This window comes from Taeniopygia guttata, chromosome 30 (genome assembly GCF_048771995.1).
Source record: "Taeniopygia guttata chromosome 30, bTaeGut7.mat, whole genome shotgun sequence".
In the NCBI taxonomy this organism is placed as follows: Eukaryota; Metazoa; Chordata; class Aves; order Passeriformes; family Estrildidae; genus Taeniopygia; species Taeniopygia guttata.
The window spans coordinates 2388797-2403802 of NC_133055.1; the positions used below are offsets into that span (position 1 = coordinate 2388797).

The 15006-nt window shown below is 47.6% G+C and overlaps 3 protein-coding genes across 3 annotated transcripts in view; 1 reads left to right on the forward strand and 2 right to left on the reverse strand.

Moving 5' to 3' along the window:
- The window catches only part of LOC140680256 (uncharacterized), a 1118524-nt gene that overhangs the window by 278265 nt on the left and 825253 nt on the right, over positions 1–15006 (reverse strand). The window lies entirely within an intron of this gene.
- LOC105760196 (uncharacterized) overlaps positions 1–15006 on the forward strand; it is a 448806-nt gene that overhangs the window by 157434 nt on the left and 276366 nt on the right. The gene's annotated exons all lie outside the window — the stretch shown is intronic.
- LOC140680942 (olfactory receptor 14A16-like) lies at positions 12867–13799 on the reverse strand. The gene has a single exon (XM_072919833.1). The coding sequence runs from the start codon at positions 13797–13799 to the stop codon at positions 12867–12869; it is 933 nt and encodes a 310-aa protein (XP_072775934.1).

Below are 15006 nucleotides of genomic sequence, written 5' to 3' on the forward strand. Positions count from 1 at the left end.
AATAAAGCATTTAATGACAGACAAAAGAAGGATGAAACCCCCACTGAATGGTTAGAGAGGTTAAGGAAAAGTTTTCAGCTGTACTTGGGGTTAAACCCGAATGACCCAATGGGACAGGCAATTCTTAAAGTCCAGTTTGTCTCTAAGTCCTGGGATGATATTAGGAGAAAGATACAGAAAATGGATGATTGGCAGGACAGGGGTTTAGCAGAATTATTGCGAGAGGCACAGAAGGTTTATGTCCGAAGAGAGGATGAAAGTCAGAAGAGGCAGGTGAAAATGATGGTTGCTGCGGTGAGGGAAAGCAGGCGGGCGGAGGAAGGACAGAAGAGAGTCACTCGGAATAGGGAGGGTGACAAGGGAAAGGTAGGAGAAAGGGTGTGTTATTATTGTGGTAAGAAGGGACATTTCAAAAAGGAGTGCAGAAGGAGGCTTAAGGACGAGGAGGAGTTCAAAATCGAATAGGGGAGTCAGGGGTTCTACTTTATGGGGACCGGGAAACATCAAAAAGAGCCCTTCATAAAATTGAAGGTGGGTCCCCAGGGCCAGGAAATAAATTTCTTGGTCGACACGGGGGCAGAAAGATCTACTATTCAATTTCTGCCTCAGGGCTGTAATTTATCGAAACAGACAGCCACGGTAATAGGGGCTAAGGGGGAACCATTTGAAGTACAAATTATTAAAGGGGTGATGGTAGAATCGGGAACTAAAATGGGGGTGGGTGATTTCCTATTAGTTCCTGAAGCGGACTACAATTTGTTAGGGAGAGACTTGATTGTTGAATTAGGAATTCAAATTGAAGTAGTAGAGAAGGAGTTAAAGATTAGACTCTGTTCCCTCCGTTTAGAAGACGAAGAGAAAATAAACCCTGAAGTATGGTATAATCCAGGGACCGTGGGCAAATTAAATATAACCCCATTCACAGTAAAAATCAGGAATCCCGAGGTCCCGGTAAGAATAAAACAGTATCCAATTTCACTAGAAGGGAGGAAAGGGTTAAAACCTGAAGTTGAAAGGCTGTTAAACAAAGGACTGCTAGAACCATGTATGTCGCCTTTTAACACCCCGATCCTCCCAGTAAAAAAGGCAGATGGATCCTACAGATTGGTGCATGACCTTAGGGAAATCAATAAGAGAACCGTAGCTCGGTTCCCAGTGGTGGCAAACCCCTATACTCTTTTAAGCAAACTAGGACCTGAGAACGAGTGGTATAGTGTTATAGATCTGAAAGATGCTTTTTGGGCTTGCCATCTAGACGAGTCTAGTCGAGATTATTTTGCCTTCGAGTGGGAAGACCCCGATACAGGAAGGCGGCAGCAACTTCGGTGGACTGTGTTACCCCAAGGGTTTACGGAATCCCCCAATTTATTCGGGCAAGCCCTAGAACAAGTTTTACAAGATTATAAGACAGCCTCAGAAGTGAAACTAATTCAATATGTGGATGACTTGTTAATAGCAGGGAACGAAGAAGACAAAGTCCGGGAGGAGAGTATCAAGTTATTAAATTACTTAGGATCAAAGGGGTTAAAAGTCTCCAAAGCGAAGTTACAATTTGTAGAAGAGGAAGTTAAATACCTGGGACATTATTTGAAAAAGGGAGAAAAGAGGATTGACCCAGACCAGGTGCAAGCAATTCTGTCTCTCCCTCTACCACAAAATAAACGACAAATTCGTCAAGTATTAGGACTTACGGGATATTGTAGACAGTGGATTGAAAACTATAGTGGGAAAGCAAGATTTTTATATCACAAACTTACCCAGGATGGTCACCTTAAGTGGACAGAAGAAGAAAGATCTAAATTTCAAGAATTAAAAGAGACTTTAGTCCACGCTCCAGTCTTGAGCCTCCCGGACCTAAAAAGACCCTTCTTTTTATTCATTAATACCACAGATGGGGTAACGTACGGGGTACTTACTCAGGATTGGGCAGGGAAAAAGAAACCTATTGCCTATCTATCTAAAATCTTAGACCCCGTGAGTAGGGGATGGCCTAGCTGTCTGCAAATAATTGCAGGGTGTGCAGCACTAGTAGAAGAGTCACGGAAAATCACTTTTAATGCTACTTTAAAAGTATTAACTCCACATAACATACGGAGTGTGATGCAACAGAAAGCAGATAAATGGATATCTGATGCCAGGCTCCTGAAATATGAAGGGATTTTATTAGAAACCCCTAATTTTACCTTAGAAACCACCACTCTGCAAAATCCAGCCTCCTTCCTTTTCGGAGAGCCTGAAACTGAATCACTGATGCACGACTGTGTAATCACTATAGAAGAACAAACTAAAATTAGACCTGACCTAGAAGAAGAGGAATTAGAAACTGGAGAGAAATTGTTTGTTGATGGATCATCCAGAGTAGTCGAGGGTCAAAGAAGATCAGGATATGCCATAGTGGGGGGGCCTGACCTAGAAGTAATCGAATCTGGAGCCCTAGACAAAACATGGTCAGCCCAAGCCTGCGAGATATACGCTATCCTAAGAGCCTTGGAGCTATTAGAAGGAAAAGAGGGGACCATCTATACAGATTCTAAATATGGGTACGGGGTGGTACACACTTTTGGGAAATTATGGGAAGAAAGGGGCCTCGTGAACTCACAGGGAAGGGACTTAATACATCAGAAACTAATAGTAGCCCTCCTGAGGGCTTTGAGAGGCCCTACAAGGATAGCGGTGGTCCATTTAAAAGGGCATCAACGGGGAATGGATTACCGTAGTAGGGGTAACAATGCGGCAGATTATGAGGCAAAGAAAGCTGCAATTATTAAAACACTAACTTTAAGTGAGGGAGTTAGGAAAGACCTTGTAGATACCCCAAAAGACCCTGAGTCGACTACCCAGGATAAGCTGATATTTACAATAGAAGAACAGGAGAAGCTTACAAAATTAGGAATAAAAGAAGAATCAGGGAAATGGCTGTTAAAGGATGGGAGGGAAGTTCTACCTAGAGCCATAGCCCAGCGGATGCTCAGTAAATTACACCAGAGAACACATTGGGGCGCTCAAGGACTGGTGGATCACTTTGCCACCCATTACATGACGGTGGGCCTACATGACTTAGCGAAAGGGATTACTAGGAGTTGTCCAACCTGTCTACGGGTAAACAGAAAAAATCTAAGGAAACTGCCCCTGGGTGGGAGGCCAGTGGCAAAGAAGCCCTTTTCAAATCTGCAAGTAGACTTTACTGAGCTCCCCAAGGTAGGGAGACTGAAATATCTTTTGGTTATAGTGGATCATTTAACACATTATGTGGAAGCAATCCCCACTGCCAGGGAGACAGCTCGGACAGTAACAAAAGCCTTGCTGGAAGAAGTAATACCTAGATATGGGGTCCCAGAGACGATAGACTCTGATAAAGGCCCCCATTTTACTTAAAAAATAACACAGATGCTAGCAGAAGCTCTGGGCATAAGATGGGAACAACATACTCCCTGGCATCCACAGAGTTCGGGGAGGGTAGAAAGAATGAATGGAGAAATTAAGAAACAACTCACCAAATTAGTACTAGAAACTAAACTATCCTGGATAAAATGTCTGCCGTTGGCATTATTAAATGTTCGAACTCAGCCACGAGCTGATATAGGACTGTCCCCATTTGAAATGTTGTATGGGATGTCCTATTCCCTAGAAAAAGTTCAAACTAATCCTAACATTACTGATCAAAGTATTAATAAATATTTAACCACTTTAATGAAATATAAAAAACAGTTATGGGAAAAGGGGATGTGGGCCCAAAGACCACCCCTAGATCTTATGTTACACCAGGTACAACCCGGCGACTGGGTCCTCATCCGAAGCTGGAAGGAAGATTCAATCACCCCAAAGTGGGACGGACCATATCTGGTTTTAATCACCACTGACTCCGCAGTCCGCACAGCAGAGAAGGGATGGACTCATGCTAGCAGAATAAAGGGGCCGGTGGATCCAACTCGATTCCATACAGCTTCCAGGGAAACGAGCTGGAAAATTGACGGGAAGCCAGGGGATTTAAAGTTAACAGTAAAAAGGACTTACAAATAATTTTCATGAACACTATCAACTCTAAGGACATTTGGGTTGGAGATAACTGGGGACTGCAAGTACAACTGGTGGGAGAAACAAAACCCCCAGGATACTGTAAACGTCTAGAGGATTCAGCCCAGCAGCCCTTTTATCGGTTCATCCGACTTGAAAAAGAGCAGAAACCTTGGGAAGGGGAGGGCCATGCTGAACATCAAAGTATTAGAGTAAAGTGTAGCTGGTTAGATTGTCATTGTTACCCTTTTGCCTGTTTTTCCTGCAAAATCTGTAAAGGATTGTGGTGGGCTCACTGCAGAAAGGGGAGAGCTCCAAAAAGTGTATGTCAACGCTGCTGGCTGGAGCAGCGCAAATTGACATCTGAAGTACTAAATTACAAGGTTGCCACTCGGGAATTGACTAAAGGATCCCCTGAGTGGTGGGAGATTTTCGTAAAAGGAATAAACCCTGAATTCCACTGTTACCATTCCAATGAACCCCTGGGTCCATTCCTCACGGATATAGTCCAGGTCAAGTGTCGCAAATTAGTCAAAAGGCTCAGGTGCGACACCCCACAGTTGAATGCGAAAAACTGGAACTCCCGGAGGTCAAAGTGGGAGAGAGGGAACAATCCCACCCCTGAAGAATATCTCTGCTGTCGAGAAGATGGCTTACCCTGTAACTTGTAGCAACCAAGTTGACAGGCGAGACAGAGAGGTAGGTAGTGGGGATGAGGGGCCCTCCCAAACCTTGAAAAAGAACGTAAATCATCATGAGTATGAAAATGGTAACAACGGAAAGAGGGAAAATGGGAATGTAAAACTGAGCATGATAAATAACATCCTCCCCTGCAGTGCGTATCACTCAATCCTATGGGTTTTTATGTTTGTATGGCTTCCCCTCCAGAGTGCCACAGTTAATATACATGAACCCTTTAAATGGACCTTAAGCAGATGGGAGGATCACGATACCCGTCATATTTTACAGACAATAACGGGACCCGGAGCACCGAGCTTTAAGATTGGGATTTGTGATCTAACTCGAAGTTTAAAATGGGGGCAGCTGTTAAATTTAACAAGCTTCTATATGTGCCCTGCTTCGAACCCAGGGAAGCAATACTGTAATTACCCTAGACATTATTACTGCGCCTATTGGGGCTGTGAAACAATAGCATCAGCGTGGGCTCCGGGTGGAGGATTAGACAAATATTTAAAGGTAGGGCATGGACCAGCAGGGTGTAAACAACCACGAGAGTGGCCTTGGACTGGGAAAAACTTACTTGGGAACTGCACCTTTCTTTACCTAAATGTCACTCAACCAAGTGATTCTGGTTGGTTAATAGGCAAAACATGGGGGGTTAGGCATTGGATAGAAGGACATGATCCAGGGAATCTGATACAAATAAAAAAGGAGGTAGCTCCACATGACCCTAGTCCTATAGGCCCAAATCCAGTAATAAGCAATGACTTAAAGGAGAGTAATAAAACCAGAGATAATGTTATAAAATCAAACAAAGGTAATCAAGAACCTCAGATATTAGTGCAGAAGTATACAACCTTATGGAAAATTATGCAAGCTACTTTTGGAGTTTTGAATCATACTTATCCTAACCTAACCAAGGGATGTTGGCTTTGCTATATGATAAATCCACCCTTTTATGAAGCTATTGGGATTACATCTGAGGCAAGAGAAATAAATGGTACAAATCCAAAGGAGTGTCTCTGGAGAAAGGGAGGAGATAGTGTTTCAGGCATTACACTGTCCCAGGTTAGTGGACAAGGAAGGTGTGTAGGGAAAGTTCCAGCAGATATGCGACACCTCTGCAACACAACAATGAGCATTAGCAGAACAGACAAGCCTTCTGATTGGCTTATGCCAGCAGTCAATACTAAATGGGTATGTCAACAACTTGGAGTTACACCCTGCCTATTGGTAAAAGCCTTTAATAATTCAGACTTCTGCATTCAAGTTCTAATAATCCCCAGAATCGTATACCATCCAAAAGAATACGTACTAGAACATCAGATGACCCCTGAACACTACCTGGCTAAAAGGGAACCACTTACAGCACTAACGGTAGCAATTTTGCTCAGCATAGGAGGAGCGGGAGTAGGAACAGGGGTTGCTTCCTTAGTAAGTCAAAACCAGGGTATGAAAGCTCTGCGCACATCTGTAGATGAAGATCTGAGTAGAATAGATAAAGCCACAAGTGAACTAGTTAAATCAGTAAAATCCCTTTCTGAGGTAGTCCTCCAAAACCGAAGGGGATTAGATTTGTTATTCTTACAGCAAGGGGGGCTGTGTGTTGCTTTGCAAGAAGAATGCTGCACTTATGTAGATCACACGGGTATTGTAAAAGACACGATGGCTGAATTACGCAAACAAATAGAACAATGAAAAAGGGAAAGAGAATCCCAGCAGAGTTGGTATGAATCCTGGCTCACCTATTCTCCCTGGCTAACCACTCTATTATCCACCCTTGCAGGACCAGTAATTTTACTAATTCTAGTACTTACTTTTGGGCCATGTATTCTTAACAAGCTTATTACAATAGCGAAGAATAGGTTAGAAGCTGCACATTTAATGATGGTAAAATCAAAGTACGAGCCACTTAGCGGAGTAGAAACTGAAGATTATTTAGAATTGAGCAAAAGGGAATTATAGCGCTTTAGTGAACAAAAAGAGGGTTAAAATAAAAAGGGGGGATATTGTTAGGAAAATAAGGCCTTTTTGTTCATAATATAGAGTTTTTACATCCATAAAATAGAATTTTTACTTAGAGTTTTCACTTGTCTGAATATGTTCTCATTTTGCCAGGCATTCCAGTGGGTATCTCTCAAGGACAATTCCGTTACAAACTGTTTTAGGGAGTTGAAACTGATTTAGGGAGTTGATGTTGCTAGGCACCTAAGCACCTAAGCGAATATCTTTCAAGGACAGTTCCGTTACAGACTTAGCAAAACATGTACTCTTGTGGAATGCAAGTAAACGTGCCTAGAGATAACATTTCTTGTTTTGAGAGGATTCCCAGATCACAGGGACAACCTTGAGGAAGACTACTGGCCTTCATCCCACGACCACCAAGAGGCAGAAAACGACCACCTAGCAACAGGGTGTACCTGCGCAGAAAAGACACCAGAACGTCACACATCCGGAAGAGAAGACCCAATAAGTTGGGGGGGAATGGGGGAACGAAGGTGCGGTAGTTGGAATGACTGCCGCCCAGCGCTGATTTGCTTTCGTTTCCTACCATTAATAAATCTTTTTAATTGGATTGGAAAGCCTATTGTGCTCGTTCATAACACTAGCAAGACTGACAAGGATCATTCACCCCAATGTGAGGAATTCAAGAGCAGTAAATTCCTACAAGAAGCCCAGTTCAAGTAGATAAATTCCCAAGTAACTCCCGAATTCACAGGTCTGGGACTTTGCCAAATATGAGAATCATTATTTTCTTCATCCCTGTCACATTTGTGACAGCTACACAGAGCTTTCCCTTGCCTTTATTAATCTGTACTGGGCCAAATTTCCACTTTCCTTTTATCGGAACCTGCCAGCAGCTGAGCTGGAGCTGTGCAGGAACTGATGAAACTTGGATTTGCCACAGAATTGCTTCTATTTTCAGTTTATTCATGTTTGGGATTTGATGTGTTTTCATCACAAGTGACTTGTGGGAAGAGCAAATCTTCCTCAAGGCATTTTATGGAGGGTTAAGTTTGATTTCTGCCAAGTTTGTTTTGTCCAATGCTCAGGGGATGCTCAAGGGGTATCTGGTATTGGTTTGGCCCTAATTTTCTTCTGATTTGTCTTTATCACTTAAAAACACCTGAAAAATGACTAAAAAGAGTATTGACCAGAGATGCCAAAAGTCCCTCCATCTAAGAGTTATTTGAGGTGGAATTTACGGTTTGGAAACATATTCTGGGGGATTTGTGGGTTCTTCGGGGATATATGGGAGTATTCTCCACATCTTTGCACTCCAAAAGCCAAGGTGGATTGCTCTGTCACCTCAAAATTACTAAATCCCACCTCAAAATGGCTGGTTCCCACCTCAGTCCCATGCCAAAATTACTGAATTCCTCCGCCTCCAGGGTTAGATGGGGTTGGAAGGAGATTGAGAGAAGTGAGATCCAAATTTGAGGTTTTGGGATCAGGATTGTATGGGGCTGGGTGGGTGTGATTTATTTTGATAATTAATAAAACTATCAGAATTATTGATTTCTGTCCCATTCATTTTCTGTCAATTCTGGTTTGCTTTTCAGAGTGCCGCCTTCTCAGCTGATTTTGTTTGTGACCTCCTGTCCCAGACTGAAAAGCAAGATGTGTTCTATTTCCCATCAGTTTGGCAGTTGTCCTGTGTTAAGTTGGCAGTCTTTCCTTATCTCTTCCACAACCAATCCTCCCTCAGGGGAGACATCTACTGATAATGGGCTATTGAATGTCACTGCATGACTGATAAGAACTGTAACATCCCATTGTGAGATGTTCCACCCAGAGGAAGGAGCCAAGCATTCCTACCTGCATCTAGATTTGAGATTCTGGCCCTCCAACACAGCTTTTTCTGGGCTGGATTTCTCAGAGGAACAGCTGCCTCTTCCTCTTCAGAAGAAGACACCCTTTTCTACAGGATCACTTCTCCAACAGAATCAGTCCTGACACTGCAGGAGGACTGCAGCCACCATTCCAATTGGACTGCGGCCAACACCCTGACCAACAGAGTGTCAGGTTGTATTCTGACTCTGTCAGTGTTGTTTTCGTTTACTGCATTGTTTATTTTATCTTTTTATTTTCTTCCCTAATAAAGAGCTGTTATTCCTGCTCCCATATTTTTACCTGAGCCCCCCAGAATTTCAAATTTATAACAATTCAGAAAGAAAGAGTCTACATTTTTCCATTTCAGGAGAGTCTCCCGCCTTCCTTAGCAGACACCGGTCATTCCAAACCAAAACACCTCCTTTCTCTCCTGCCTGTCTTTGCCTGCTCTGTTTCTCTCTCTGTGTCTCCCTTGAGCCAGGGCAGCTCCCACCAAAGGCCCTGCCCTGATTTAATTCCCAATCCATGAGCTACAACAACCATGGGTGAAGTTATGAAGGCTGGCAGTGAAATGTCACTGTAGGATACTGCTGCACTTGGCTTTTGGCTCTTCCATAAGAGCTTTGCCTTCAAGGGCAGGAACATCTTTTCCTGGCTGGGAACTGGAATTCCAGCCCCTGGCAGTGTGTGCCACGGATCCCAGAGGAGCAATCCTGAGGCTCCCAGGGTGCTGCTCCTGCCGTGCCTCCCAAGGAGCTGTGCAGGGCAGGGGACAAGGTGCAGCAGCTGTGTTGGTGCTGCAGTGCCACCACGGCCTCCTGGGTTCCATGATGCCCTGCTGTGTCCCCATGGATATTTGATGGCATGAAGTTCTTCAGTGTCACTATGGCCACCTCGCTCCATGAGCTTCTGCAGTGTCCAAATGACCTCCTTGGATGGGCAGTGTCACCATGGACCATTGGCTCCATGCAGCCCCGCTGGGTCACCATGGACTCCTTGGTTCCATGAGGTTCTGGGGGTGTCTCCATGGTCTCCTTGGATCCACAGTGTCACAAAGGACCACTGGATCCACGTGGCCCTGCTGTGTCACCATGGCCCCTTGGTTCCATGGGACCCCAGAGTCACAATTGTCTCCTTGCTTCCACGTCACCCCCTCAGTGCCAAAATGGCCCCTTCATTCCATGGGGGACACAAAAGATTTATAGAAACATTGAGGAAATCCTGCTTAACACACCTGGGAACACCTGTTTGCATTCCAGAGGGAGGTTAAAGGTGAGGATGGCACCAGCAGCTTCAATCTGAAACAGAGATCCAGGGAAAGGAGTGGGACAGAGAATTCAACTGGGAGACTCAGAGAATTCTGCTTCCAGAGATCATTTCTGGTCACACTGTCACCGGTAGAAAGGTGACACCATTCCAGGCAGCCTGTACTGAGCAGGTGGCTCCTGAGTGGGGTTTGTTGTTTAGGAAACCTGCTCAGGCTTTTCCATTCTTTCTTTCCCAAGAGGAAAACTTCTCCTGGGCCTGTGTGCAGGCAGAGCCCTGAGGAGAGCAGGTGGGACACATTGCAATGGGCTGGGACATGGAGCTGCAGAGCTCAGGGACAAGGTTCTGCTGCAGGGCACAGGGATGTCAGTGCCAGGTGAGTGATGTCAGACATGGTGAGGCTGGGGGTGAGGAGCAGCTTGTCCAAACAGGGTCAGCCCTCAGGGGGCTCATTCTTGTACATGCCCAGACCTCCTAAGGAGACCTTCAGCATCAAGATCACCTGGGGAATGCTTCTATCAGCTCTTCTCTGAACTGGAAAATAAAAAAATACACATTTGATTGAAGAAAAAAAGGTCATGAGGTGCACTTGGAAATCTTCCTCCTTACAAGAACTCCAAACTGACTTAAATCAGCTGCACAAGCCCTGGAGAGCTGAAAACAATTTAATGAAGACAAAGCACACGTGAGGGCTTTCTGTATTTTGATGATCGCCACCATGGATTTGGGACTGAGTCCAGAACCCTCAGGCACTGAGAGAAGGCTGAAGAAGCTGCTCAAGGAGTCAGGAGCAAAACTCCAAGTCCCTTGGGCCCCACTGAGGGCAGGGACTGCCAAAGGCTCCCCAGGGACTGGTGAGAGCAGATCCTTGAGGCCAGGATTGCAGGGAGCCCAAGGCTCAGAGCAGGGAACTGCAATGCTGAGCAAGGCCTGGGCTGGCTGGGGGAAGCAGAAAGGCCAAGCCCTGAGCCCAGCCTGGCACAGCAGGGCCTGTCCCTCACGGGTGGCTCGGGGCTGTTTGTGGGGCAGGGGGATGTGAGGGGCAGCAAGGACAAATGTCACAAACCTGTGTGACCCTGCAGATCCTCATGGAACCAAGGGGCCATTGTGACACTGTGCTGCCTTATGGAATCAAGGAGACCATTGTGAACTCGGTGACCCCAAGGAACCAAGGGTCCATGGTGACCTTGTGCAGCCCAGAGTGTCACAGAGGAGCCGCTGTGACACAGCGAGGGCACACGGAGCCCAGGGGCCATTGTGACACATCAGGGCTCTGTGGAACCACGAAGCCATTGTGACATTGCAAGGCCTCATGGAAGCACAGGGCCATTGTGGCACTGCAGAAGCAAGGGGAACATTGTGACACTCCAGGGCCTCATGGAACCAAGGAGACCATTGTGACACTGTGGGGTCCATGGAACCAAGGGAACATGGAACAGGTCTGGCTGGCTGGGCCTCCTGGGGACCACCTGACAGGTCTGGCTGACCTTGGCATGTCGAGGGATACTTCTCATCTGCCCCGAAAGCACTGGGGATCTGGGCTTTCCTTCCCATGGGAGAGAACTGTCCTTCTCCTCCAGGGGCCTATGGCCAAAAATGGGATTCCTTCTGCAAATTTTCTTAACTGCAAAGATTTTTTCCAGATTAAATCTGCCAGGAGAGACAGCTCTCGCAGGCTTGGCCACTTGGGGGCCACCTCTCATGTTCCTTTCAAACACTGGAACCATGTGCTTTTCTTTCTTATGGGAAAAAAACATCCATCTTGACCAGGCACCCATGGCCAAAATTGGGGATCTGCCTTCAGAATTCCCTATACCCAAGGATAGCTCCCAGACAGAAGCTGCCAGGACTGACAGAGACCATTGTGACTCTGCAGGGCCTCGTGCAACCGAGGGGTTTCACCATTGTGACACTGCGAAACCAAGGAGAGCATTGGGAGAGTCCAGGGCCCAGTGGAACCAAGGGGCCCTTCTGACACTGCGGGGCCTCATGGAACCAAGGGGACATTGTGACACTGCAGGACCTTGTGTAATCAAGGGGCCACTGTGACACTCTGGGGCCTCAAGGAATCTGGAAGGCCACTGTGACACTGTGTGGGCTCATGGAAACAAGGAGTCCATTGTGACACTGAGGGGACTTGTGGAACCACAGAGAGCATTGTGACAGTGTGGGACCTCATGTGACCATGGGGCCTTTGTGACACCCTGGGGCCCCATGGAACTGAGGGGCCACTGTGAAACTGTGGCACCAAGGAGAACATTGTGACACTGTGAAGCCCCATGGAACCAAGGAGTCCATTGTCACATTTTGGGGCCCCATGGAACCAAGGAGACCAGTGTGACAGTGCAGGGCCTGGTGTAACCAAAGGGACATTGTGATGCTGAGGGGCCCCTTGGAACCAAGGACATCTTTGCAGATGACACCAAGCTGGGTGTGAGTGTTGATCTGCTGGAGGGCAGGAGGGCTCTGCACAGGACCCTGGACAGGCTGGATCCAGGGCCCAAATCCAACAAGGTGAGGTTTAACAAGTCCAAGAGCCGAATCCTGCACTTTGGTCACAACAACCCCTGCAGTGCTACAGGCTGGGGACAGAGTGGCTGGAGAGCAGCCAGGCAGAAAGGGACCTGCAGGGACTGATGGACAGCAGGCTGGACATGAGCCAGCCGTGTGCCCAGGTGGCCAAGAAGGCCAATGGCTCCTGGCCTGGATCAGGAATGGTGTGGCCAGCAGGAGCAGAGCTGCTGTGCCAGCACTGATCTGCCCCCAGCTCTGCACACAGACATTGCTGCTGCAGCTGCAGGGAAGGCAACAAAAGGGCATCTCTGCAGAAAACTCTTCTGGGATATCCTTTAGTTCCTTTAAAGCCCCTGAGAGTGCAGCCCCTCATTGACACGGTCTGTTGCAATAGGGAAGGTGGACACAAACAAAATGAGAAATGGCACCAAAAATGACATTTATTGTGGAAAACATGAAAAAAGAACAACAAAGAAAAAAAATCCCCATAATTAAACCAACAAGAAGTACAAAAGACAACTTTTATTACAAGTGTTTTGCAGAAATTGGCCAGCAGTTCAATGTCCCTGAAAGCACCCAGTCATGAGTCTCCACACTGCAGCCTTGAGCTCCTGGTTCCTCAGGCTGTAGATGAGGGGGTTCAGGGCTGGAGGCACCACCGAGTACAGAACTGACAGGGCCAGATCCAGGGATGGGGAAGACATCAAGGGGGACTTCAGGTAGGTAAATACACCAGTGCTGACGAACAGTGAGACCACAGCCAGGTGAGGGAGGCAGGTGGAAAAGGCTTTGTGCCGTCCCTGCTCAGAGGGGATCCTCAGCACAGCCCTGAAGATCTGCACATAGGAGAAAACAATGAACACAAAACATCCGAATACCAAACAGGCACTAACAGCAATGAGCCCGAGTTCCCTGAGATAGGATTTGGAGCAGGAGATCTTGAGGATCTGTGGGATTTCACAGAAGAACTGGCCCAGGGCATTGCCATGGCACAGGGGCAGGGAAAATGTATTGGCTGTGTGCAGCAGTGAATAGAGAAAGCCACTGGCCCAGGCAGCTGCTGCCATGTGGGCACAAGCTCTGCTGCCCAGGAGGGTCCCGTAGTGCAGGGGTTTGCAGATGGACACGTAGCGGTCGTAGCACATGATGGTCAGCAGGAAATACTCTGCTGACATGAAGAACATAAAGAAAAAGAGCTGAGCAGCACATCCTGTGTAGGAGATGGTGCTGGTGTCCCAGAGGGAATTGTGCATGGCTTTGGGGACAGTGGTGCAGATGGAGCCCAGGTCGCTGAGGGCCAGGTTGAGCAGGAAGAAGAACATGGGCGTGTGCAGGTGGTGGCCGCAGGCTACGGCTCTGATGGTGAGGCCGTTGCCCAGGAGGGCAGCCAGGGAGATGCCCAGGAAGAGGCAGAAGTGCAGGAGCTGCAGCTGCCGCGTGTCTGCCAGTGCCAGCAGGAGGAAGTGGCTGATGGAGCTGCTGTTGGACATTTGCTGTGGCTGCACGTGGGCACCTGTTCATGGAGAAAGGACAGTGACAAGTCAGGAGAGGCTGTTTGGAGCCAAACCTGGGCCATTCCCTGCAGCCTGTCCTGCTGGGACTCACCCACCGTTGTTCCTGCTCTGGGAAAACCTTCACCCAGGTCTCTGCCTGAGCTCCAGTTGTGCTGGCTGAGTGTGCCAGGAGCAGCCAGGCCTGTTTATGGGGGCTCTCGAGGAGCCATCCCTGCCCCGCTGCCCTGGGTTTGTGGCCCTGTGGCAGAGGGACAAGGCTGGATATTCAGGATTTGTCAGGGGAGTAATTCCTATTGCAGGAAGCCTTGGTACCATCTGCACTCACACTTCTAAGGGAAATAGCAGGAGTTAGTTTTAGGAATTGATTTCCTACCCACTCACCATTCCTGTCTCTCTGAGGTCAGAAATCCCCAGCATTCCTGCTGCACTCAGAGTTTGCCACTGAGAGATGTGAGAGGCAAAGGATTCCCTGTGGCTGAGGGCAGGTGAGGGGCTGGATGGGCTGGTTCCCCCAGCACTGCTCTGTTCAGCCCCCTCTCCTTCCCTGAGCATCTCCCTGGGCCTGGACATTCCCTCCTGAGAGGTGCCTTGTCCCTGCCAGCGCTCACAGAGCCCACCCCACCCTGTGTGCCCTCGGCCCGGCCCTACAGAAACCTGCCTGTGTGCACGGCCCTGGCTGGGGCAGGCTCTGTGTGCAGCTGGGCAAGGGCAGCTCAGGAGAGCCCTGCTGGGCCCTGCAGAGGTGATGCTGCTGCTGTCCAGGGCTGAGGAGTGGCTGAAGGCCCTTTGGGAGGTTCCCAGCAGAGAGACTGACCACCCAAAGTCACAGTTCTGGAGTCTCTGTAAATGTTCAAACATTCCTTTGATGATCCCGTGTGTCCCTTTCTGATCAGAATGTTCTGTGATTCTGGGATTACAATTCCTGTTCTGCTTCTCTCATCCCCCTGTTGTCTATAATGAAAGGAGAGAGAAACCCCTTGCAACAGTGTTAGAATAGTAAAGTAAAAACCAGACCTTTATTGGAAGCTTCTCAGTGTCCCAGCAGGAATGGGGCACACCCAGCCGCTGATTTCAACAAGGTAATAAGGTTGATTAATTGGGATATTTAACAGAAATATCCAGTAGGAGATTCAGTTGCTCCAGTTACACACCCCTGACTCAACCCATTGGAGTAGGTCCAAGG